Source organism: Schistocerca nitens, chromosome 2 (genome assembly GCF_023898315.1).
Source record: "Schistocerca nitens isolate TAMUIC-IGC-003100 chromosome 2, iqSchNite1.1, whole genome shotgun sequence".
In the NCBI taxonomy this organism is placed as follows: domain Eukaryota; kingdom Metazoa; phylum Arthropoda; class Insecta; order Orthoptera; family Acrididae; genus Schistocerca; species Schistocerca nitens.
The window spans coordinates 921,285,663-921,305,011 of record NC_064615.1 but is presented as its reverse complement, the minus strand read 5'-3'; the positions used below and the strand labels follow the sequence as shown (position 1 = coordinate 921,305,011).

General features: G+C 38.8%; 1 protein-coding gene across 1 annotated transcript in view; it reads left to right on the top strand.

Moving 5' to 3' along the window:
- The window catches only part of LOC126235453 (Down syndrome cell adhesion molecule-like protein 1 homolog), a 137,462-nt gene that overhangs the window by 35,347 nt on the left and 82,766 nt on the right, over positions 1-19,349 (top strand). Inside the window, exons 4-6 of the mRNA XM_049944175.1 lie at positions 2,235-2,473; positions 11,893-12,130; positions 13,844-13,990. Coding sequence (XP_049800132.1) covers positions 2,235-2,473; positions 11,893-12,130; positions 13,844-13,990 — 624 coding nt within the window. The remainder of the gene's footprint in view (positions 1-2,234; positions 2,474-11,892; positions 12,131-13,843; positions 13,991-19,349) is intronic.

Sequence of the window (19,349 nt, the reverse complement as noted above, 5' to 3'; positions counted from 1 at the left end):
TTTTGCAGAGTATTCATTTGTAAATAACTTAATTGTTTTATCTGGCTTCACAGTGTGACAGCTTTTATTCATCTAACAATTATTCCATGTTGTTGTTGTTGTTGTTGTTGTTGTTGTTGTTATGGTCTTCAGTCCAGAGACTGGTTTGACACAACTCTCCATGCTGCCCTATCCTGTGCAAGCTTTTTCATCTCTGAGTAACTACCACAACCTACATCCTTCTGAATCTGCTTAGTGTATTCTTCCCTTGGTCTCCCTCTACAATTATTACCCTCCACACTTCCTTCCAATACTAAATTGGTGATGGCTTGATGCCTCAGAACATGTAGTACCAACTAATCCCTTCTTCTAGTCAAGTTGTGCCACAAATTCCTCTTCTCCCCAATTCTATTCAGTATCTCCTCATTAGTTATGTGATCTACCCATATAATCTTCAGCATTCTTCTGTAGCACCACATTTTGAAAGTTTCTATTCTCTTCTTGTCCAAACTATATATCATCCATATTTCATTTCCATACATGGCTACACTCCATACAAATACTTTCAGAAAGGACTTCCTGCACTTAAATATATACTCAATGTTAACAAATTTCTCTTCCTCAGAAATGCTTTCCTTGTTATTGCCAGTCTACATTTTATATCCTCTCTACTTCAACCACCATCAGTTATTTTGCTCTCCAAATAACAAAACTCATCTACTACTTTAAGCGTCTCATTCCCTAATCTAATTCCCTCAGCATCACCTGATTTAATTAGACTACATTCCATTATCCTCATTTTACTTTTGTTGATGTTCATCTTACATCCTCCTTTCAAAACACTGTCCATTCCGTTCAGCTGCTCTTCCAGGACCTTTGCTGTCTCTGATAGAATTACAATGTTGTCAGAAAACCTCAAAGTTTTTATTTCTTCTCCATGGATTTTAATTCCTACTGCAGATTTTTCTGTTGTTTCCTTTACTGCTTGCTCAATGTACAGATTGAATAACATAAGGGATAGGCTACAAATATGTCTCACTCCATTCTCAACCACTGCTTCCATTTCATGCCCTTCGACTCTTATGACTGCCATCTGGTTTCTGTACAAATTGTAAATAGCCTTTCGCTCCCTGTATTTGACTCATGTCACCTTCAGAATTTGAAAGAGAGTATTCCAATCGACATTGTCAAAAGCTTTTTCTAAGTCTACAAATGCTAGAAAAGTAGGTTTGCCTTTCCTTAATCTATCTTCTAAGATAAGTTATAGGGTCAGTATTACCTTGTATGTTCCAACGTTTCTATGGAATCCAAACTGATCTGCCCTAAGGTCAGCTTTTATCAGCTTTTCCATTTGTCTGTACAGAATTCATGTCAATATTTTGCAGCAGTGACTTATTAAACTGATAGTTCGCTAATTTTCACACCTGTCAACACCTGTTTTCTTTGGGATTGGAATTATTATGTTCTTCTTGAAGTCTGGTGGCATTTTGCCTGTCACATACATCTTGATCACAAGATGGTAGAGTTTTAAGGTTCATAAATTTCAAGTTCTACAAAATTGTTTTTTTTGACTTGTAGTAGGCACTGTCACTGACCACATTTTACAAACACTTGTTAAATTCCATGTTGTTATTATTTCTTACTTGACAGTCGGGTTTAAAGCCTCAAGTTTTACTTTGATTAAGTTTTCAATGTAATAAAGCATCCAAAGATAGAGCAAAAATATAATTAAGGATCAGGGAAATCAAAGTCGGCAAGTGCTATACGTACAGCAAATAGTCAGTAAATGCAACATAATACTAAAGATTTGGCATGGCAGATACAAAATGCAGTAGAAACATCATAACACCAATAGATTAAATTTACTCTGCAACAGAAAATATCTTTATCACTGAGTGTTTGGTAATAATTTTGCACTGCTGACAATATTTCAGCTCTATACACGAAGCACATTGAATATAAAGAATCCAATGAGTATGTCACTATGCAAAATTCCTGAAGGATTTGTGTTTATGTTTGCATGTGAAAGAGCGAGAGAGAGAGAGAGAGAGAGAGAGAGAGAGAGAGAGAGAGAGCACATCCATATGGCCAATACTATCTCTTTAATGAGAGAAGGATATGATAAAATCCCAAATGCAGAACTGCTTTGAAGGTTATCACAGTAAGTTAGGGTGTTAAAAGTCCTCTGAAAGGCTAATATGCTCATTTTGTTAATAACATCCTTTTCAGACATAATCATTGGTTTTCTTGTGTAGTGGCATGGGAGAAGAATGTTTCTCAGATGACTGTTCCGGGTGATCAGACTTTTGCGAGTATCACTGGACTGCAGCCAGCTAATAGCTACCATTTTAGAGTTACAGCAAGAAACAGTCTTGGATCTTCAAATGCTAGTGATACAATCACAGTAACCACTGCAGAAGAAGCTCCTGGAGAAGCACCACAAGAAATAAGAGTCAGGGCTGTCAGCTCAGAAAGTCTTCATGTAAGCTGGAAGGTAAATTTCCTGTTACTCAAGTGTGTTAAAGACAAATATGATAAGCAAAACAAATAGATTCCATTATCAGGTGCAGTCCCATGAATAATAAAGCAATAGTAATGGATATAAATTTCCCAAAACTAGTTATGAAGTGAATAAATTAACCTACAGTAGTGGAGGATGACAATATTTTTATATATGATGCAAACTGTAATTAGATGTCCTCTTTTAATGTCTATAGTTATTACTCTGTAACCAAGTATATGCCACTTGTTTATTCTAAATACTTCTGGATTAAAGAAGACCATTCACTGAAAAGGAGAAGCCCTGAGTCATGGATAGGTATATACAAAAGGAAACTTCCTACCTTTCACAGTAAGCATTTTAAGCCATTTTTGAGCTGGTGTCAAGCACACACACATACACACACGTGGGCACACATGTGTGCTGGTGGACACACAGTGCCAGTGCTGCATGTCGCCACGTGGACTAGATTGTATCGGTTGTGATGGAGTTTGTGTCAGGTGGGGTGGTTGAGGGAGAGAGAGAGGCAGTGGGTGACAGGAAAAGGAGGCAGCCTGTTTTACAGGTAGGAATGCAGGAGAGAGGGGTGGTAGGTGCATGGGCTAGGCATGCAATGCACGGTTGCCAGAGCCAGTGGGGAAAAGTGAAGTGGTGATGTGAACTGGGAGGGGGCAGGGGGTGACAGGATGGAGAAAGGAGAAACTGTTGGATGGGGTGTGTGAGGACAGTGGGTTACCAGAGACTGGCACCAGGAAAATTATGGGTTGGCGGTGGCCATTCATCCTGTGGACAGCAGTTGGTAGTCATACTGACATAGAAAGCTGTGCAATGTTTGCAGCAGAGTTGATTTATGACATGGTTGTTTTCACAGGTGGCCAGGCCTCTCATGGGGTATGATAAGCCTGTGACAGGACTGGAGTGTGAATCATTGGGTGGTTGGATTGGGCAGGTGTTGCACCTTGGTTTACCACAGGGATATGATATCTGTGGCAAGGGGTTGGGAGAGGGAGTAACATAGTGATGGACTAGGATGTTGTGTAGGTTGGGTGGGTGACAAGGCATCACTTTAGGAGGGAAGGACATGATGAGAGGTAATGAAAGCTCAGAGGATGGATATGGTTTGGCTGTTTCAGTCCAGGGTGATGTTGGGTGACAGGGAAGGTGTTCCTTTTAGCTGATTCATGGGGGTAGTGGGAGGATTGGGAATGTGTGAGGATATGGCATGGAAAATCTGTGGACTAGGTTTCGGAGGTAGTGCCAGTCTTTGAAGGCCTTCCTGAAACATTGCCATACAGGACAAAGGAGTTATCATCACTGCACATATGTTGTTCATTTGTGGTCAGACTGCATGTATGGGAGGTTTTTTTTAAAAAAAAATTAAAAATAAAGAGATGGCAGCTGTTAAAACTCAGGTACTGTTACTGGTTAGTAGGTTTAATGTGGATAGGGTTGTGAATGGAACCGTCATCATAGAGGTGGAGGTCAACATTCTGGAAGGTGGCACATTGGGTTGAGGAAGACTAGGTGAAGTGGATGGGAGAGATGTTGAAGTTATGAAGGAACAAGGATAGGAAGTCTTGGCCCACAGTCCAGATCATGAAGATATCATCAATGAACATGGAGCGGGTTATGGGTTTGGTGTTTTGGGAGGCTTTCTTACATCATTTGTTTATTCCTTCAAGCAAATGGGATGAGATAATATGCATTAGTTCTTAACTTTCTTGTACAGGGTGGCACTTGAAAAACTATCCCCAAATACAGAATGCTGACCAGTTATGCACAAATTGTTGCCTGCTACCATCAGGTATAACAACAAATGGAGACATATGTAATAACTAGATAATAAAGAAACAACTATATAAAATGAAGTTAAGGCATGTGTCAACAATAGACTTAGACACACACACACACACACACACACACACACAAATGCAAATGCAAATGCACACACACGACAGCAGTCTCAGGCAACTGAAACCACACAGCGAGCAGCAGCAACAGTGCATGATGGGAGTGGCAACTGGGTGGGGGTAAGGAGGAGACTGGGGTGATGGGGGAAGGGGGGAAGGGTAGTATGGTGGGGGTGGTGGACAGTGAAGTGCTGCAGGTTAGACAGAGGGCAGTGGAGAGGTGGGGAGGGGGGGGGGGTGAAGGAAAAGGAGAGAAGTAGAAAGACTGGATGTGATGGAGGAATGACAGCTGTGTAATGTTGGAATGGGAAGAGGCTGGATGGGTGAGGACAATGACTAATGTAGCTTGAGGCCAGGATGGTTACAGGAATTTAGGATGTATTGCAGGGAAAGTTCCCACCTGCACAATTCAGAAAAGCTGGTGTTGGTGGGAGAGTTCCATATGGAACAGGCTGTGAATCAGTCATTTAAATGAAAGATGTCATATTGGTCCACTTGTTCCTTGGCCACAGTTTCTCATTGGCCATTCATGTGGATAGACAGCTTGTTGGTTGTCATGCACACATAGAATGCAGCACAGTGGTTGAGCTTAGCTTGTAGGTCACATGACTGGTTTCACAGTTAGCCCTGCCTTGGTGATGTTTGTGACTGAACTGGAGTAGGTAGTGGTGGGAGGATGTTTGCATCTAGGTCTATTACAGGGTTATCTATGAGGTAATGGTGTGGGAGCAGGGGTTGTGGAAGGATGGACAAGTATATTGTGTAGGTTTGGTGGACAGTGGAATACCACTGTGGGAGGGTTGGGAAGAATAGTGAGCAGGACATTTATCATTTCAGGGCATGACGAAAGGTAGTCGAAACTCTGGCAGAGAACATAATTCAGTTCTCCAGTCCTGGGTGGTATTGAGTTATGAGGGGAAAGTTCCTCTGTGGCTGGATGGTGGGACTTTGGGAGGTGGTGGGAGACTGGAAAGATAAGGCGTGGGAGATATGTTTCTGTGCAAGTTTGGGAGAATAATTATGGTCTATGTAGGCTTCAGTGAGACCTTTGGTATATTTCAAGAGGAACCAGTCATCACTGCGAAGACCAAGGCTGTATCAAAGGGACTTCTTGGTATGGAACAGTTGTTGAACTGGATGTATTGCTGGTGGTTAGTAGGTTTGATATGGACAGACCACCACCTACTCCAGTCTGATCACCAACATCACTTATCCCACCAAAGGCAGGGTTACCTGTGAAACCAGTCATGTGATCTACAAGCTAAGCTGCAACCACTGTGCTGCATTCAATGTGGGCATGACAACCAATAAGCTGTCTGTCCACATGAATGGTCACCAACAAACTGTGGCCAAGAAACAAGTAAACTACCCTTTAGCTGAAACGAGCCAAACATGACATCCTTCATTTCAATGATTGCTTCACAGCCTGTGCCATATGGATCCTTTCCACCAACACCAGCTTTTCAGAATTGTGCAGGTGGGAGCTTTCCCTGCAATACATCCTACATTCCCCTAACCCCCCTGGCCTCTTTCAGTTCCAGCACTACACAGCCGTCATTCCTCCATCACACCCAGTCATCTTACTTCTCTCCTTTTCCTGTACTCCCCCCCCCCCCCCCCCCCCGCCTCCCTGCCTCTCCACTGCCCTCTGTCTAATGTGCAGCACTTCACTGTCCGCCACCCCCACCATACTATTCCTTCCCCTCCTTGCCCTAGCCTCCTCCTTACCCCCACCCAGTCTGCACTCCCATCACCCACTGGTGCTGCTGCTTGCAGAGTGGTTTCAGTTGCCTGAGACTGCAGTCATGGTCGAAAGCTATATTTGTGACAGTTTTTTTGTTGTGCCTATCTGCAACTCAGCATCTCCGCTGTCTGGTAAGTAGCAACTTTCCTTTTTGTAATATTGTTACATTCCATCCTTGATTTTCCACTGTTTGATTAAAACACTGTAATTATGTATCCATAGTTTCAACAGTAGTTTACAAACAACATAACTTGAAAATGGTCCTTTAAAAGGCTCATAAGGTTTGATATTGAAGTATCTTTCTTTTGAACTGAAAATGCATTCTTTTAACAGAATTATGTGTCACAGTCATGATGAATGCAACATTATTCAAATTCCCTCAATGTGATCCATTTATTCACATGTTTGTGGCATTGATATATGTGCAAGAGCTCAGTTGCAAAATATAGAGCATCGATTAATTTGCAGTGATTACAAAACCTAGAAACTAACACAAACACACACACACACACGAAAGGCAATATGTCTGCAACTGGTGTGCATGTTCACTCAAATTGCTCAGTACATGTGAACTGTGAGGGCAACTGCACTCAACTTCCATGATGCTCGTTCAAGTGCCATGCACTCGAATTGCCCTTCTGTCAACTATAGTTACCCAAGCACAGCTTGCCAGCTGTAGGAGCATGGTACATGAATGCGAGATGAAGGAGAGTATAAAAGGAAAAATTAATTCAAAATAATATATCCTGAGTGTGGAAAATGACAGTTGTAACAATGTCTGGGAAAGATCTTCATTAATAACTGATAAAGATGTGGGCTATATGTGCTGTGGCAAGTGCTCTGCTCTCCTGTCTTATACATGTGCCACCACACATCTGAAGACACTTTCCTGCAAAATATGACAAATATAAGTTATGAAGCATCAGCAGTTTCAGTGAAAGCTGTAGTAAATACAAAGGTGCATAGAGTTGTGAGTTGGAGACCTTCATCTATTTACATTAACATTAGGTGTAGGATTTCATGCTTTATGTCAGGAGCTTGCAAATGTTGGTTCAGAATTGTCACATGTAGACGTTTCCAACATTTTCCCTCATCCTATGATTGTAGCACAAAGTACTGAAAGATAAGCCAATAAAATACAAGTGAGTTTGATGCTCAATATTATCTAGGCAATAGACATGAATGCATGTGGATGTATAGTTGATATATGGACCAATACAAATTGGAAAATATGTTGCCTGTACAGTATTGCGCACTTTGCTTATCAGGCTTAGGCACTGCAAAATATGGTACTGTTACAGCTCACTTTTCTGAGGCAAAAAAAATGCTGAATTTATTTTGAGCTACATCGAGGAAACATTATTCAAACTATTAGGAGTAAATCCCCAGCATTTTAATGTGATTTCATTTGCCACTGATGTAGACAGTAAAATATGTAATGCACTGCAATCCTTTCAGCATTATGTATGCATTACACATGTTTTGAATACAGTCCAGAAACACATATTGGTTGACAATTATTTGATAAATGGGCTTGGAGTGGTTTACTCCATGACTTATGCTGCTACAGATAGTGTCCGTTTCATGGAGAAAACTTTTGATGTGAATTGGATGCAGATAAGCTTGAAGCAAGAAATGGAGAGTAAGTGGAACAGCTTGTTTAGAATGCTACACTATGTAATAAGACAGTATAACAAAATCATGGAACTGCTTCCAGACAGAGGCATTTCTGAAAAACTTACTGGTTATGACAACAACACTGCAAAAGAACTATTGAAATTTTTAGAGTCATTCAGAGATGCAATTGGAAACTTGGGAGTTGAGAATTCTCCAACAATTCAGTTTGTTTTGTTATGGGTGCACAAACTGAAAAGACATTGTGCAGAGATACATATGTTGAAATTGCTATAAACACGCTGCATGTCCAGAAAATGAAAATTGTGCTTAATCGCAAAATGCTGGTTTCAGTGTTACTGATATTTTGGCAGTGCGTTACAACAGTTGTATTATCATCTGTTAACATCAGTGTGCGATTTGCAGGGGGGGATGGGGGGGATTTCCCCCCCCCCCCCCCCCCCCTCTGCATCAGACCATCCCCTCCTCTGGTTTTAGTTTATGCATCCCAACCTGGGATGTTTATTTCCCACGCACTGGAGTAAAACTTTACATATAATTTGAATTTGTGGAGCCAAACACTGAAAGATTTTAATAAGTGTTACTAATAATATTATTAATATGTTTCAGTTTTCTATCATCAGAATAAGTACAGCTTTTCGCAAATGTGCCTCTACTTTTTGAATTCCCCTCGTATACCTGTATATAGATGATTTTGTAAATAAGCTTTACCTATAATGTACTTTTAAAGATATAACAAGGGATGGCTTTTCTAATAGTGCATACGCGTGAATAGTGAGTTTCGGCATTAACATCTATTTATAAGTAGCTGTTTAACCATGCGTGATGCCACGGTACAAGCTAGTAACATATATAATTCTATTAACCCCCTAAGACACCCCCCCCCCCACTGGTAAAAGCACAAATCGCACCCTGGTTAACATCTATTAACTGCAGATACGATGAGTGCTGAAACAGTGCTGTCTCCATCTCACAGATGAGAAAGTCAAAATTCGGACATTGTACAGAATAGTAACAATTCTGTAGTCACCCTTCCAATTATTGGAAATGATGTATGTTTCTAATAGTGATGAGATTTTGAAAACTGCATACCGAGTATGTGATGAAATATGTTTCTGATAAGTTAGAACAAAATTATAACTTGGCAGTAATATCTTACACTGTTTTTGTTATATTTGAAAATATTTGTTTTTGACTGTCGAGAGAATGTCATCTGCACTCAGCAGCCAAGAAAATGAAGTCTCTGTTTTCAGAATGAGTAGACTGTAGGCTATGTCACACTCAATCTGCCCACAAAGTTGAATTTTATTTAACCTGAATGTATACTCTTGAAAATGAAGATCTGTTTGAAAGGTGATAGTGTAACCCTAGTCTCTTTCCCAAACTGTCAAATTTAGCGAAAAGAATGTCTTGTCTTCCATACTCAAATGTGAATAGCGAAAGAAATTCCATTGTGGTTTGACACAATATCTCAGACAGATGACACAAACTTGATCTGAAATGAGTCTATTCATTGTAATTATGCCAACAGGGAATAATTTGGAGACAATTTTGTTCTTTTTAGATTTCTAATTTGTTAGAGGGTCAAGTTCACGTATGTGCATGTGAGCCAGTAAAGCAGATAGTGTTATAACAAACAGCACTGTTACAAAAATTGGTATTTACATAGTTTTCCTGTGAAACTCCATACTGTTTCTAAATTTTCCTTATTGGCTAAAGCACACTATTTTCTCTTATGGATCATAAGGCATAATGGTGCCTGTTGAGCTTTAATCTCTCTAATTTTATCTTCTTGATATATTAGCTCATTTAATTTTAACATAAACCACACTATAATGTGCATCTGCCACTGCAGTTGGATGCTAATATCTGTGACACTTCCATGCTTGCTAAATGAACCTGGTATTAAATGTTCTGCTCTTCTTTGGATCTTCTCTATTTCTTCTAACGAATTTATCTGGTATGGTTATGGGATGAGCAATACTCAAGTATTGCTTGAACAAAGGTTTTTTTATGTTGCATTATTTGTGGCTGGACTACATTTCTTGTGGATTCTCCCAGTTAATTTCAGTCTGGCATCTACCTTTTCTATGACTAGTTTTAGGAGTCCATTCAATATTAAATCACTCCATACATATACTCTCAGGAGTTTAATGGCTGTAAGCACTCCCAGTGCCTGTTCTGAAATCATGTAATCATTCAATAAAGTGTCTTTCTATCCATTAATGTGTAGTATGCTATATTTTTAATGTTGTGAGTCAGCTGCCAATCCCTGCACCAACTGTTGATCCAAGTATATAATCCAAAAGGAAACAAACATACTTAGAACTGTTGATTTCACCATGCATGAGATCATAATTGGAGCTTTTTTGGTTAGTTTCATCCACAATTATCGTGAATGGTATCCACATTAAAAAACAAAGCAATGCTAGATGAAAGATAATGTTCCCACTGTTCTGTTAATCTTGTAGAATAATCCTTGCACATTACTAAAATACATACAGCTGTCCACTTGTTCCGGAAAATAACTGTGTTCATGTTAGTGTACTAGGTTTCTTGTCTACATTTTTCCTTAGAATGTGTGCATGATCTCACAAAACCTGTAGGTTTGTGTTATAACAGGAACAACATTAATAAACATTGTGGGTGAGCCTGATAGAAATAATTTCTGAACGAATGTATTTTAATAAAAATTAAAAGAATATCACTACTACATCAATAAATGTGATTATCTAACCACATTTTGGAAACAACAATCCCATTTTTTGCACATCTTAGGTAAAAGTATCATACCTACTTAAACTTGTCTTCTGGTAATCATATTTTCAAGATCTAACCTGTTTATAATGACTGGTTCTGCTTTATTTCACTGTACCTAATACAACAAATCATAACAGTTGTCACTGTTGAGAAAAGCATGAGGAACATCACATGTATGTGAATCTGTAAGCTTCAGTGCAAGCAATCTCAATAAAATCTACTGTACTCCTATTCTGTAACAATATAATCAAAAGAATAGTTGCTACTCTCCATATAGCAAAGATGCTGAGCCACAGAAAGGCACAACAAAAAGACTGTCAGAAAATTTGCTTTTAGCCAAAAAGGCCTTTGTCAAAAATAGACAACATCCACATTACAGACACACACACACACACACACACACACACACACACAGGTGCAAATGCAACACACACATGACTGCAGTTTCTGGTAGCTGGAGCCAGACTATGACCAGAGGCTCATTATGAGAGAGGCAAATGAGTGGGGTTAAGGAGGGGATGGTACAGTGCTGCTGGGAGGCGTGCAGGGACGAGGTGGAGAGTAGGCAGCTAGGTGCAGTTAGGAGGTTGTACGGAGGGCAGGGGGAGTGAAGGAGGGGTTAACAGGAAAGGGGAGTAGTTAAAAGATGGGGTGCATTGGTGGAATATAGGACTGTGTAGTGCTGTAATGGGAACAGGAAGGGATTCGATGGGCAAGGATAATGACTAACGAAGGTTGAGGCCAGGAGGGTTATGGGAACATAGGATATATTCCAGGGAGAGTTCCCACCTGTGCAGTTCAGGAAAGATGGGGTGGTGGGAAGGATCCAGATGGCACAGGCTATGAGCATTCATTGAAATAAAGGGTGTCGTGTTGGGCATGACAAGAGTTAGTTGAAACTCTCTCCACCTCATTCTTGCCTGCTCCCAGCAGTACTTTACTATCCCCCACCCCCACCCCTACTCTACTATCCCTCCCTCTCCCTGCCCCAGCCTCCTCCCTACCCCCACACGGTTGCCTCTCCCATAAGGCGTTGCTGCTCGCAGCTAATTTTCTGACGGTCTTTTTGCTGTGCCTTTCTGCGACTGAGCATCTCTGCCACACGGTGAGTAGTAGCAACTATCCTTTTCATTATATTGTTACATTCCATCCTAGATTTTCCATTGTTAGCATTCCTATTCTGTATTTGAAATATGATGCTTTCTTTTCCCTTTTTCCCCCTAGTGTGTTCAAAATTTGTTCAGCCAATTTTCATAAATAGTTTTTCATAAATTGTTACCTCGAACTTATAAATTAACGTCTCTGTGCTTTTACTATTTGTTTTCATATTTAATGTGTTTTGTAATCTATTTCTTTATTTATAGCCACCACGTGATCAATATCAACATGGAGAAATAATGGGTTACTACATTGGTTACCGTACAAGTAACTCATCTGAACCATTCCATTATAAAACATATGAAGTTCTCCCAGGTGCCGAGCTGAGAATCCTCCTTACAGGTCTTCAGAAATTTACAGAGTATGTTATATTTGTTCAAGCATACAACAGTGCAGGTGCAGGGCCTCAAAGCTTAGGAGTCTCAGTTTTTACTGAAGAAGATGGTAATTTTATAATTTAATTCAATTTTGGATAAACTTTTATTGTACAACATTTATAGATAATATATTACAAACATGTGAAGATATAACTGTGTGTTTACATAATGCTTATTAAAAGTAATGAGTTATTTTCTTTTACTTATTATCTTGTTTTTACTAACTTTGTACTTCTTCCTCCCCTCCCCTGTTACAGTTAGGTTCTGGAGTCATGCATACTGCTTTCTCCATAATATCTTCTATGACTAAATGCATATTGTGAATATTTATTACTGTACAGGCCTCAGAGGGCAGCCAAGCCATTAAAAATGTCAATAAGTTTATTAATATGCATAGACAGGGTGGACCTGAACTCCATTGACAAAATTTTGGATGTTATTCAGGAATTTTTATGAGTGGTTCCATACAGAATAATATTGTAATTATAATTTGTTCAGTATCTTACCCCAATTATCTTTTCTTTGGTAAATATACATCACAATAGTGAAAAAACCTGTAATATGCTGTTACCAAAATATACAACATAAAATACAGGGTAATGCAACAGCTCGCAGACAGATGTAAAAGTATGTTATGTGCTTACTGTCACCAAGTGAGCATGTCGTTATAGCACCACTATAGCACTTTTCCACTGCATTCAGTGACCCCATAGATGAGATGCATATTTTCCAACTCTTCATGAGTAATGTTTACTGCTGTGTAATATCTAAACACTACAAGTACAATAATACATATAATTCCAAGGCAACCATGTCTTTTGCCTCATCTATTTATTAATACTAAATTTTAATAGAAACTTGTTGATCTTTCTAATGAATTGTTAAAGTCATAGTTTTCTCATCTGATACTTCCATGTTTTGTACAGTTACAATGGGATTACATTAAATCATGTAAGTTCTCGGTACCAGTATTCTGCATGTGGCACATACCCTCAACATTCATCACATACTGTGTAATAAATAGTATTAGTAAAGGCACAATGTGAGGTTATGTAATGCTGGACTTACAGTGAGCTTGCTTAAACTCCCTTCCTTGTTGTCTTGATTTGCAGTGCACTCCCTGTCAGAAGTGTAACAAGTTTTCTCTCAGGTTGTATTTTGTTTCTTTTGGCTTCCTCATGTCTAGTCTTTCCCATTGCCATCAATGTTCATCTAATTGATCACTCACTCACCCCATGTGTGTGTGTGTGATTCACTGTTTCTTTCACTGGATTTTTTCTCTTACTCTCCGTTCACAAACTTGGTATACCTATCCAGTGAGGTAAAAACAGTTCATCTGTGTCTACCAACTATTTAGTTTTGTTTCTGCCAACTACTCACTTCCATTTTGTGTCATTCATTCTCCCCAAACTTCATTTGCATTATATTAGTAACACAAAAACCTATAAGTACCAAACACACAATAAGTAACAGTATGAATGTGATAATCCTCGTTATGCAACAATAGTTTTCTTATATTTGCTCTCCATTTCAGTGAGGGACTATTGAATTCTAGATATTAAGATATAGATCATTAAAAAATAATCTACTTATTGCATTACTGCTTGGTAGGTGCTGAAAGTCATGTAATGAGTAAGTTGCTGAATAAGTGATTTAATGCAATACAGAATGCATAATTTTGAATAATCATAGTATTTGTAATTTAGTAAACTAGATAAAATTCACAATTTTCAGACCTCTGTCTGACTGAAATTGTTTTAAAATTTTGTAATTTCCTTAGTTCCAGAATTACCTCCTGGAAATCTTAAATGCACCAGTACATCATCACAAAACATACTTGTAACATGGTTGCCTATAGCAGCAGATGATGTCAATGGTATTCTACTTGGCTACAAAGTTCTGTACAACACAGTTTCTGACTGGGATGGTAAGCAATATTCTGAAATTTTATTCAAAGTTTTGAGTGTGTTGGACTACGTTTTAGCCACTTCCACTGACGTACCAAACATAAGACAATACCAATACCACCAAACTTCAAACAGTTAATCATTTCCACTCAATAAACTCTGCATCTTTCTTTTTAAAAGGAGAAATTTGAGTAATTCATCATAGTATGGAATGAAAACAAAATTTTCATGTATGTTGTTCCTTTACTACTTGTCTAAAAAGTGATACAGGCTACTTTTGTATAAGCAGTGCAACTATAACTACGTAAAAAAGTAAATAACTGAAAAATTAATTTAACAGTTGCATGCTCTAAATTAGAAAAGTCGGGAACTGCAGTTTTTAACAGGAATATGCTGCTATCATAGGCCATCAAAAACTGGAGCTACAGTGTTAGAATGCCTTAGAGAAAAATTGGAGAATACTGTTCATAAGATTTGTGACCTTTAGACTTGCTATCTATACATTGACAGACTTGCATGATTAAAATGGCTTCCAGGATTTATGTGACATTTTTCTTAATTTATTTCCTGAAAATTACCTTCAGCAATCAACTAGAGAATTTGCTTGTGAGTGTAACATGCAGCGGTTGGACAAAAGTAGAGAAACATCATGAGAAATACTTGTTTGAACATAAATGCAGATGCTAGCCATGCCTTCAGGCTGTACTGTTGTATTTGACCCTGCATCACACCTGTGCAATGTTCCCAAGTGTCAGTCATGGTCATAACAGTGTTCTGTGTAGCTGTGATTGCATCATGTTGGAGCTAAGTGAATCTGAACTTGAGCAAAATGTTGTTGCTTGGATGCTGGATGCTTCCATAACCAAGGAAGCCAGATTGGCTGGTGTTTTGAGAGACATTGTATCATAGATTATATTACAATTAGGGAAAGGCACAGAACATAATCCAAAGAACATGATCCACTAAGTCACAATGCAGATGATAGTATGTTTCAAGTGATCATGACAGGTGGTCATTGAAGAGATTGTGACAAAAAATACAAGGAGAACAGCTGCAATTGTCTCTGCAGAATTGAATGTCACACTCACAAATCCTGTCAGCACAAAAACAATGTAAAGGGAGCTTCATAAACAAGGACTTGCAGAGTGAGTTGGACTTCTAAAACCACTCATCAGTGATGAAAATGCCCTTAACAGGAAAACATGGTGCTGAAGACATAAAATCTGGACTGTGGTGCAATGGAAGAAAGTAATTGGGTTGGATGATTCTTGTTTCACACTGATTCCAGCTTCTAGCCAATCTTATATCCCAAGAGTGATACATGGCCGGGGTTCAGTGAGGATTTGGGCAAGCATATCATGATATTTCATGGGCCCCATGGTTACTCAATCAGGTTGCGTTGCTGCCGAGGATTATGTGGCCACTCTGTCTGATCTGGTCCATCCCGTGGCACAATGTTTGTTCCCCAATGGTGTTGCAGTGTTCCAAGTTGACAGAGCTCCTGTTCACATTGTCTGGAACTAGTTTTTTGAGAATGAAATGTTGCATCTCCCCTGGCCACTGCAATTGAGACTTTGTGGCCTACTGTACATTGGAGAGAAGGGTGTGTGACTGTTATCCATCTCCATCATTTCTACCTAAACTTGCTACTATTTTACAAGAGGGATGGTATAAAATTCCCCAGAACACCATACAGAACCTGTATTTATCTATTCCAAGATGACTGGAAGCTATTTCGAATGCCAATAGGTTTCTTATCCCATATCAAGCATGGTTATGTGTTGTGTTTTTGATGTTTCCATATTTTTGTCCAACCCTGTATATATTGGTGACCAACAAATATAAGCTTCTCTATTAGTGATTGTAAGACTTTTGTGGCACGAGACATCACAGAGTTCAATGGTGATACCAAGAAAAGAAAGAGAAGTTGTACTTAGCAAATGTGACAAATAACAGATTGCAAATTATGTGAACAGGTTACACCAGACATTCATCTCTAAGGCTGCATGAGGAGTACCAGTGAATTAACTTCAAGAGTATTGTGTAATATGATTTATAAAATCCTGTGACAGTTATTACCATGTGTTATATTGCACACAAAGTTATTGTCCCAGTTTGTCAAAGTGGCTATATGACTACTAAGTGACAGAACTGAATCAGAGTCACCATGTTTGTTGTAAGTACGGAAAGCACAGTTCTAGCTCATACGAAGAGTATTAATGTAAAACACACATGTCCATTAATGACCATTTAGACATGAAGTCTTAAACAAAGCAGCTTTACTCATCCCCAAATCTAAGTTCATTCAAGGGGTGCTGCCTTTCAGGGTGTCCTCCAGCAAATAGACACTCATAAAGTACTGTAGAGCTCTCAGTGACACATGTATACAAGTCATAGGTACCTCTCAGTTAATTCAGACAACTAACTGTCATTGGACCTTGCAGCCTCTTAAATACCCAACAAGTGGAATGACACTAACATGTTCTTGTTCAGTGCACACATTACTGACATTTTAAAATAGTGCAACCACATTGGCATCTTCTAACAGATTTGACACTATCTGTAAGCCTGTGTTGTGATTATGCTGTTTATGACTGCTGAGCAGGCAACCCTGCATATATGACTGTACTGTGGGAGGTCACAGTACCTCTAGGATACAGCAGATACATATGTGTCAAATAAGGTTGTGAGGAATGGAAAAGACACACTGTGGTTCAATAGTGATGAAAAGTTACTATGAAACTGAAAAGAGTTTCATCAGAGTTTTAAATTATATCTGTAAATAAAGTGAAAACCCTAACTGATAAATAAAAGCTGGTTGAAGCTAAAATGATCTTAAGCAGAGGAACGTAAGAAGTGTTCAATGAATTGGAAAATTATGCCTACCAATCTGATAAAAAATCCAAAGGTCTTTCAGCCATCGGTAATGTCAGTAAATGAATGAAAATCATTTATTTAGTCACTCAGTGCTGATAATAATAAATCTGGCCTTTCATAATTGTTTCACAGAGGAAGATCATACTACAGTACCTCTTCTCAACCATTACATAAATGCTGAAATGACAAGTATTGAGATAAAGGATCTCAGAATAGGAAATCAGCTAAAATCGCTCAGCAGACTAAAGATAACTGTACCTTATGGGTTAGCTGCACTATTTTATATAGCTGTTTCAAAGGAATTTATTCCCCTTCAGCAACAGTGGGTTGCTGGAGCAACAAAGCATTATATAAACTGGAAAAAATTGTCTTTGTGTAGACACACATTGCTGCAAGCCTGATGTCAGTCTGTTGTAGATTCATGGATTGCATTTTATGATAATGTATTATGACTTTTTAGCAGACTGTAAAGCTCCAATGTGTGAATCAACATGAATTCCACAAACAGCAATGTCATTATTCCTTTTTCTCTTTTCTTGGAGAGGATGGCTGGTGAAGAACAATGGAATGAATTTTTATGCAGTCTTCTGTATCATTTGATTTCACTTCACAGATGTGTTATGGATTTTTTACTTGATGGTGGAAATACATGCCACAAGCACATACTAATGAGATGGACTTCGGTGGAATTACTTGTGTGGTGCAAGTACGCAGATGCATTTTATTTTGAAAAAGGTTGTTGTACAACACTGTATCAGCTTGTCTGTCAGTAAGACAAACCTTTCCTGTTTTAGATATGGTTTACATCATTGATTAAAAAAGCTTTATACAGCTCTCTAGTCAACTTTCCAGAATTCAGTGATGTGATTGTGATGTTTCAGTATTTTTTGAGATACTTGTTGTCCAATTTTTGAATCCTAGATCCAAATGAAGCTGTTGTTCACTTTAGACAAAAAAAGACCAGAGACAACAGTTTTTCTGATAGTGTGATGGAGTACATTTCAGTATAGTAATGCATGACATTATTCATATTCAACCTTTCCTCTAGCACCAACTTTGATCTTTTAATCATCAGAGTTCCATCAAAAGTTGATTGGTACTGGCACCCTGAATAAAAGATAAATGAATAAACAAAAATATACTTCAGATGAAGATCTCACCTTTGATTAATTATAAACAATAAAACCAAATACTTTTTACACTTGTTTGGTCCATATTAATGACAAGATTGGGATCAAAGTTTGGTGTGAGATCACAAGCCTGGATTCAAAAATCTTCAGCAGCAACCAGGATTAATAATTTTTCTATGATGAATCCAATGCCTCTGTTTGAACTTCTGAGCCTACCTGTTGGTGGCTTTGAAATCAGTATTTTCAAATTGCCTTGCAGCAGATCAAGCCCACTGCTGCAAGTTCTGGGTCATAACTAGTTGTTAGTTCTGCTGAGTTACCTCAAAGTGACCGTAAGTCTTTGATCAAGAATCATATATTTGTAAGCAACATTTCCATCAATCCTTACATGTTTTTCCCATTTCAGCAATTACTCTTAATGTTTAAGGTTTTTAGGGTCCTGTCTAGACATGCCTGAAATACATTGATAACTTTTGTTTCATGATCCTGTGGAATCTTGTCCTTGTACAGTTTTGCCTTTTTCTTCTCTAGCTCATAACCTTCTGAAGAAGGTATGGTATCGTTCCCACTGGAATACTTTGATTTTAAGAATGCTATGATGGATGATATTTCTTTGGGAGACATGAGCATCATATCCATTTTACTGAAGTTATTTTTAAAGACTGGTCTCAGATACTCCATTGCACTGCACACCGAACCTGATAACCCTAAGCTGGCAGTAAAAGAAATGAAGTACTTGTTTAAAAGGTTTGCAACAATACATGTACTAGTTACCAAAGCCTCATTTATTTTTAGAGATATCTATTCCTCTCCCTTTTTGGCCCCACATGTCTCTGTCTTCACTATATCCCATACATCTCTGTTTTTAGATATATATAAAAACAGAGACGATGAGACTTACCAAACAAAAGTGCTGGCAGGTCGATAGACACACAAACAAACACAAACATACACACAAAATTCAAGCTTTCGCAACAAACGGTTGCGTCATCAGGAAAGAGGGAAGGAGGGGCAAATACGAAAGGATGTGGGTTTTAAGGGAGAGGGTAAGGAGTCATTCCAATCCCAGGAGTGGAAAGACTTACCTTAGGGGGAAAAAAGGACAGGTATACACTCGCACACACACACATATCCATCCGCACATACACAGACACAAGCAGACATTTGTAAAGGCAAAGAGTTTGGGCAGAGATGTCAATCGAGGCGGAAGTAAAGAGGCAAAGATGTTGTTGAAAGACAGGTGAGGTATAAGCGACGGCAACTTGAAATTAGCGGAGGTTGAGGCCTGGAGGATAACGAGAAGAGAGGATATACTGAAGGGCAAGTTCCCATCTCCGGAGTTCTGACAGGTTGGTGTTAGTTCCCACTAGTT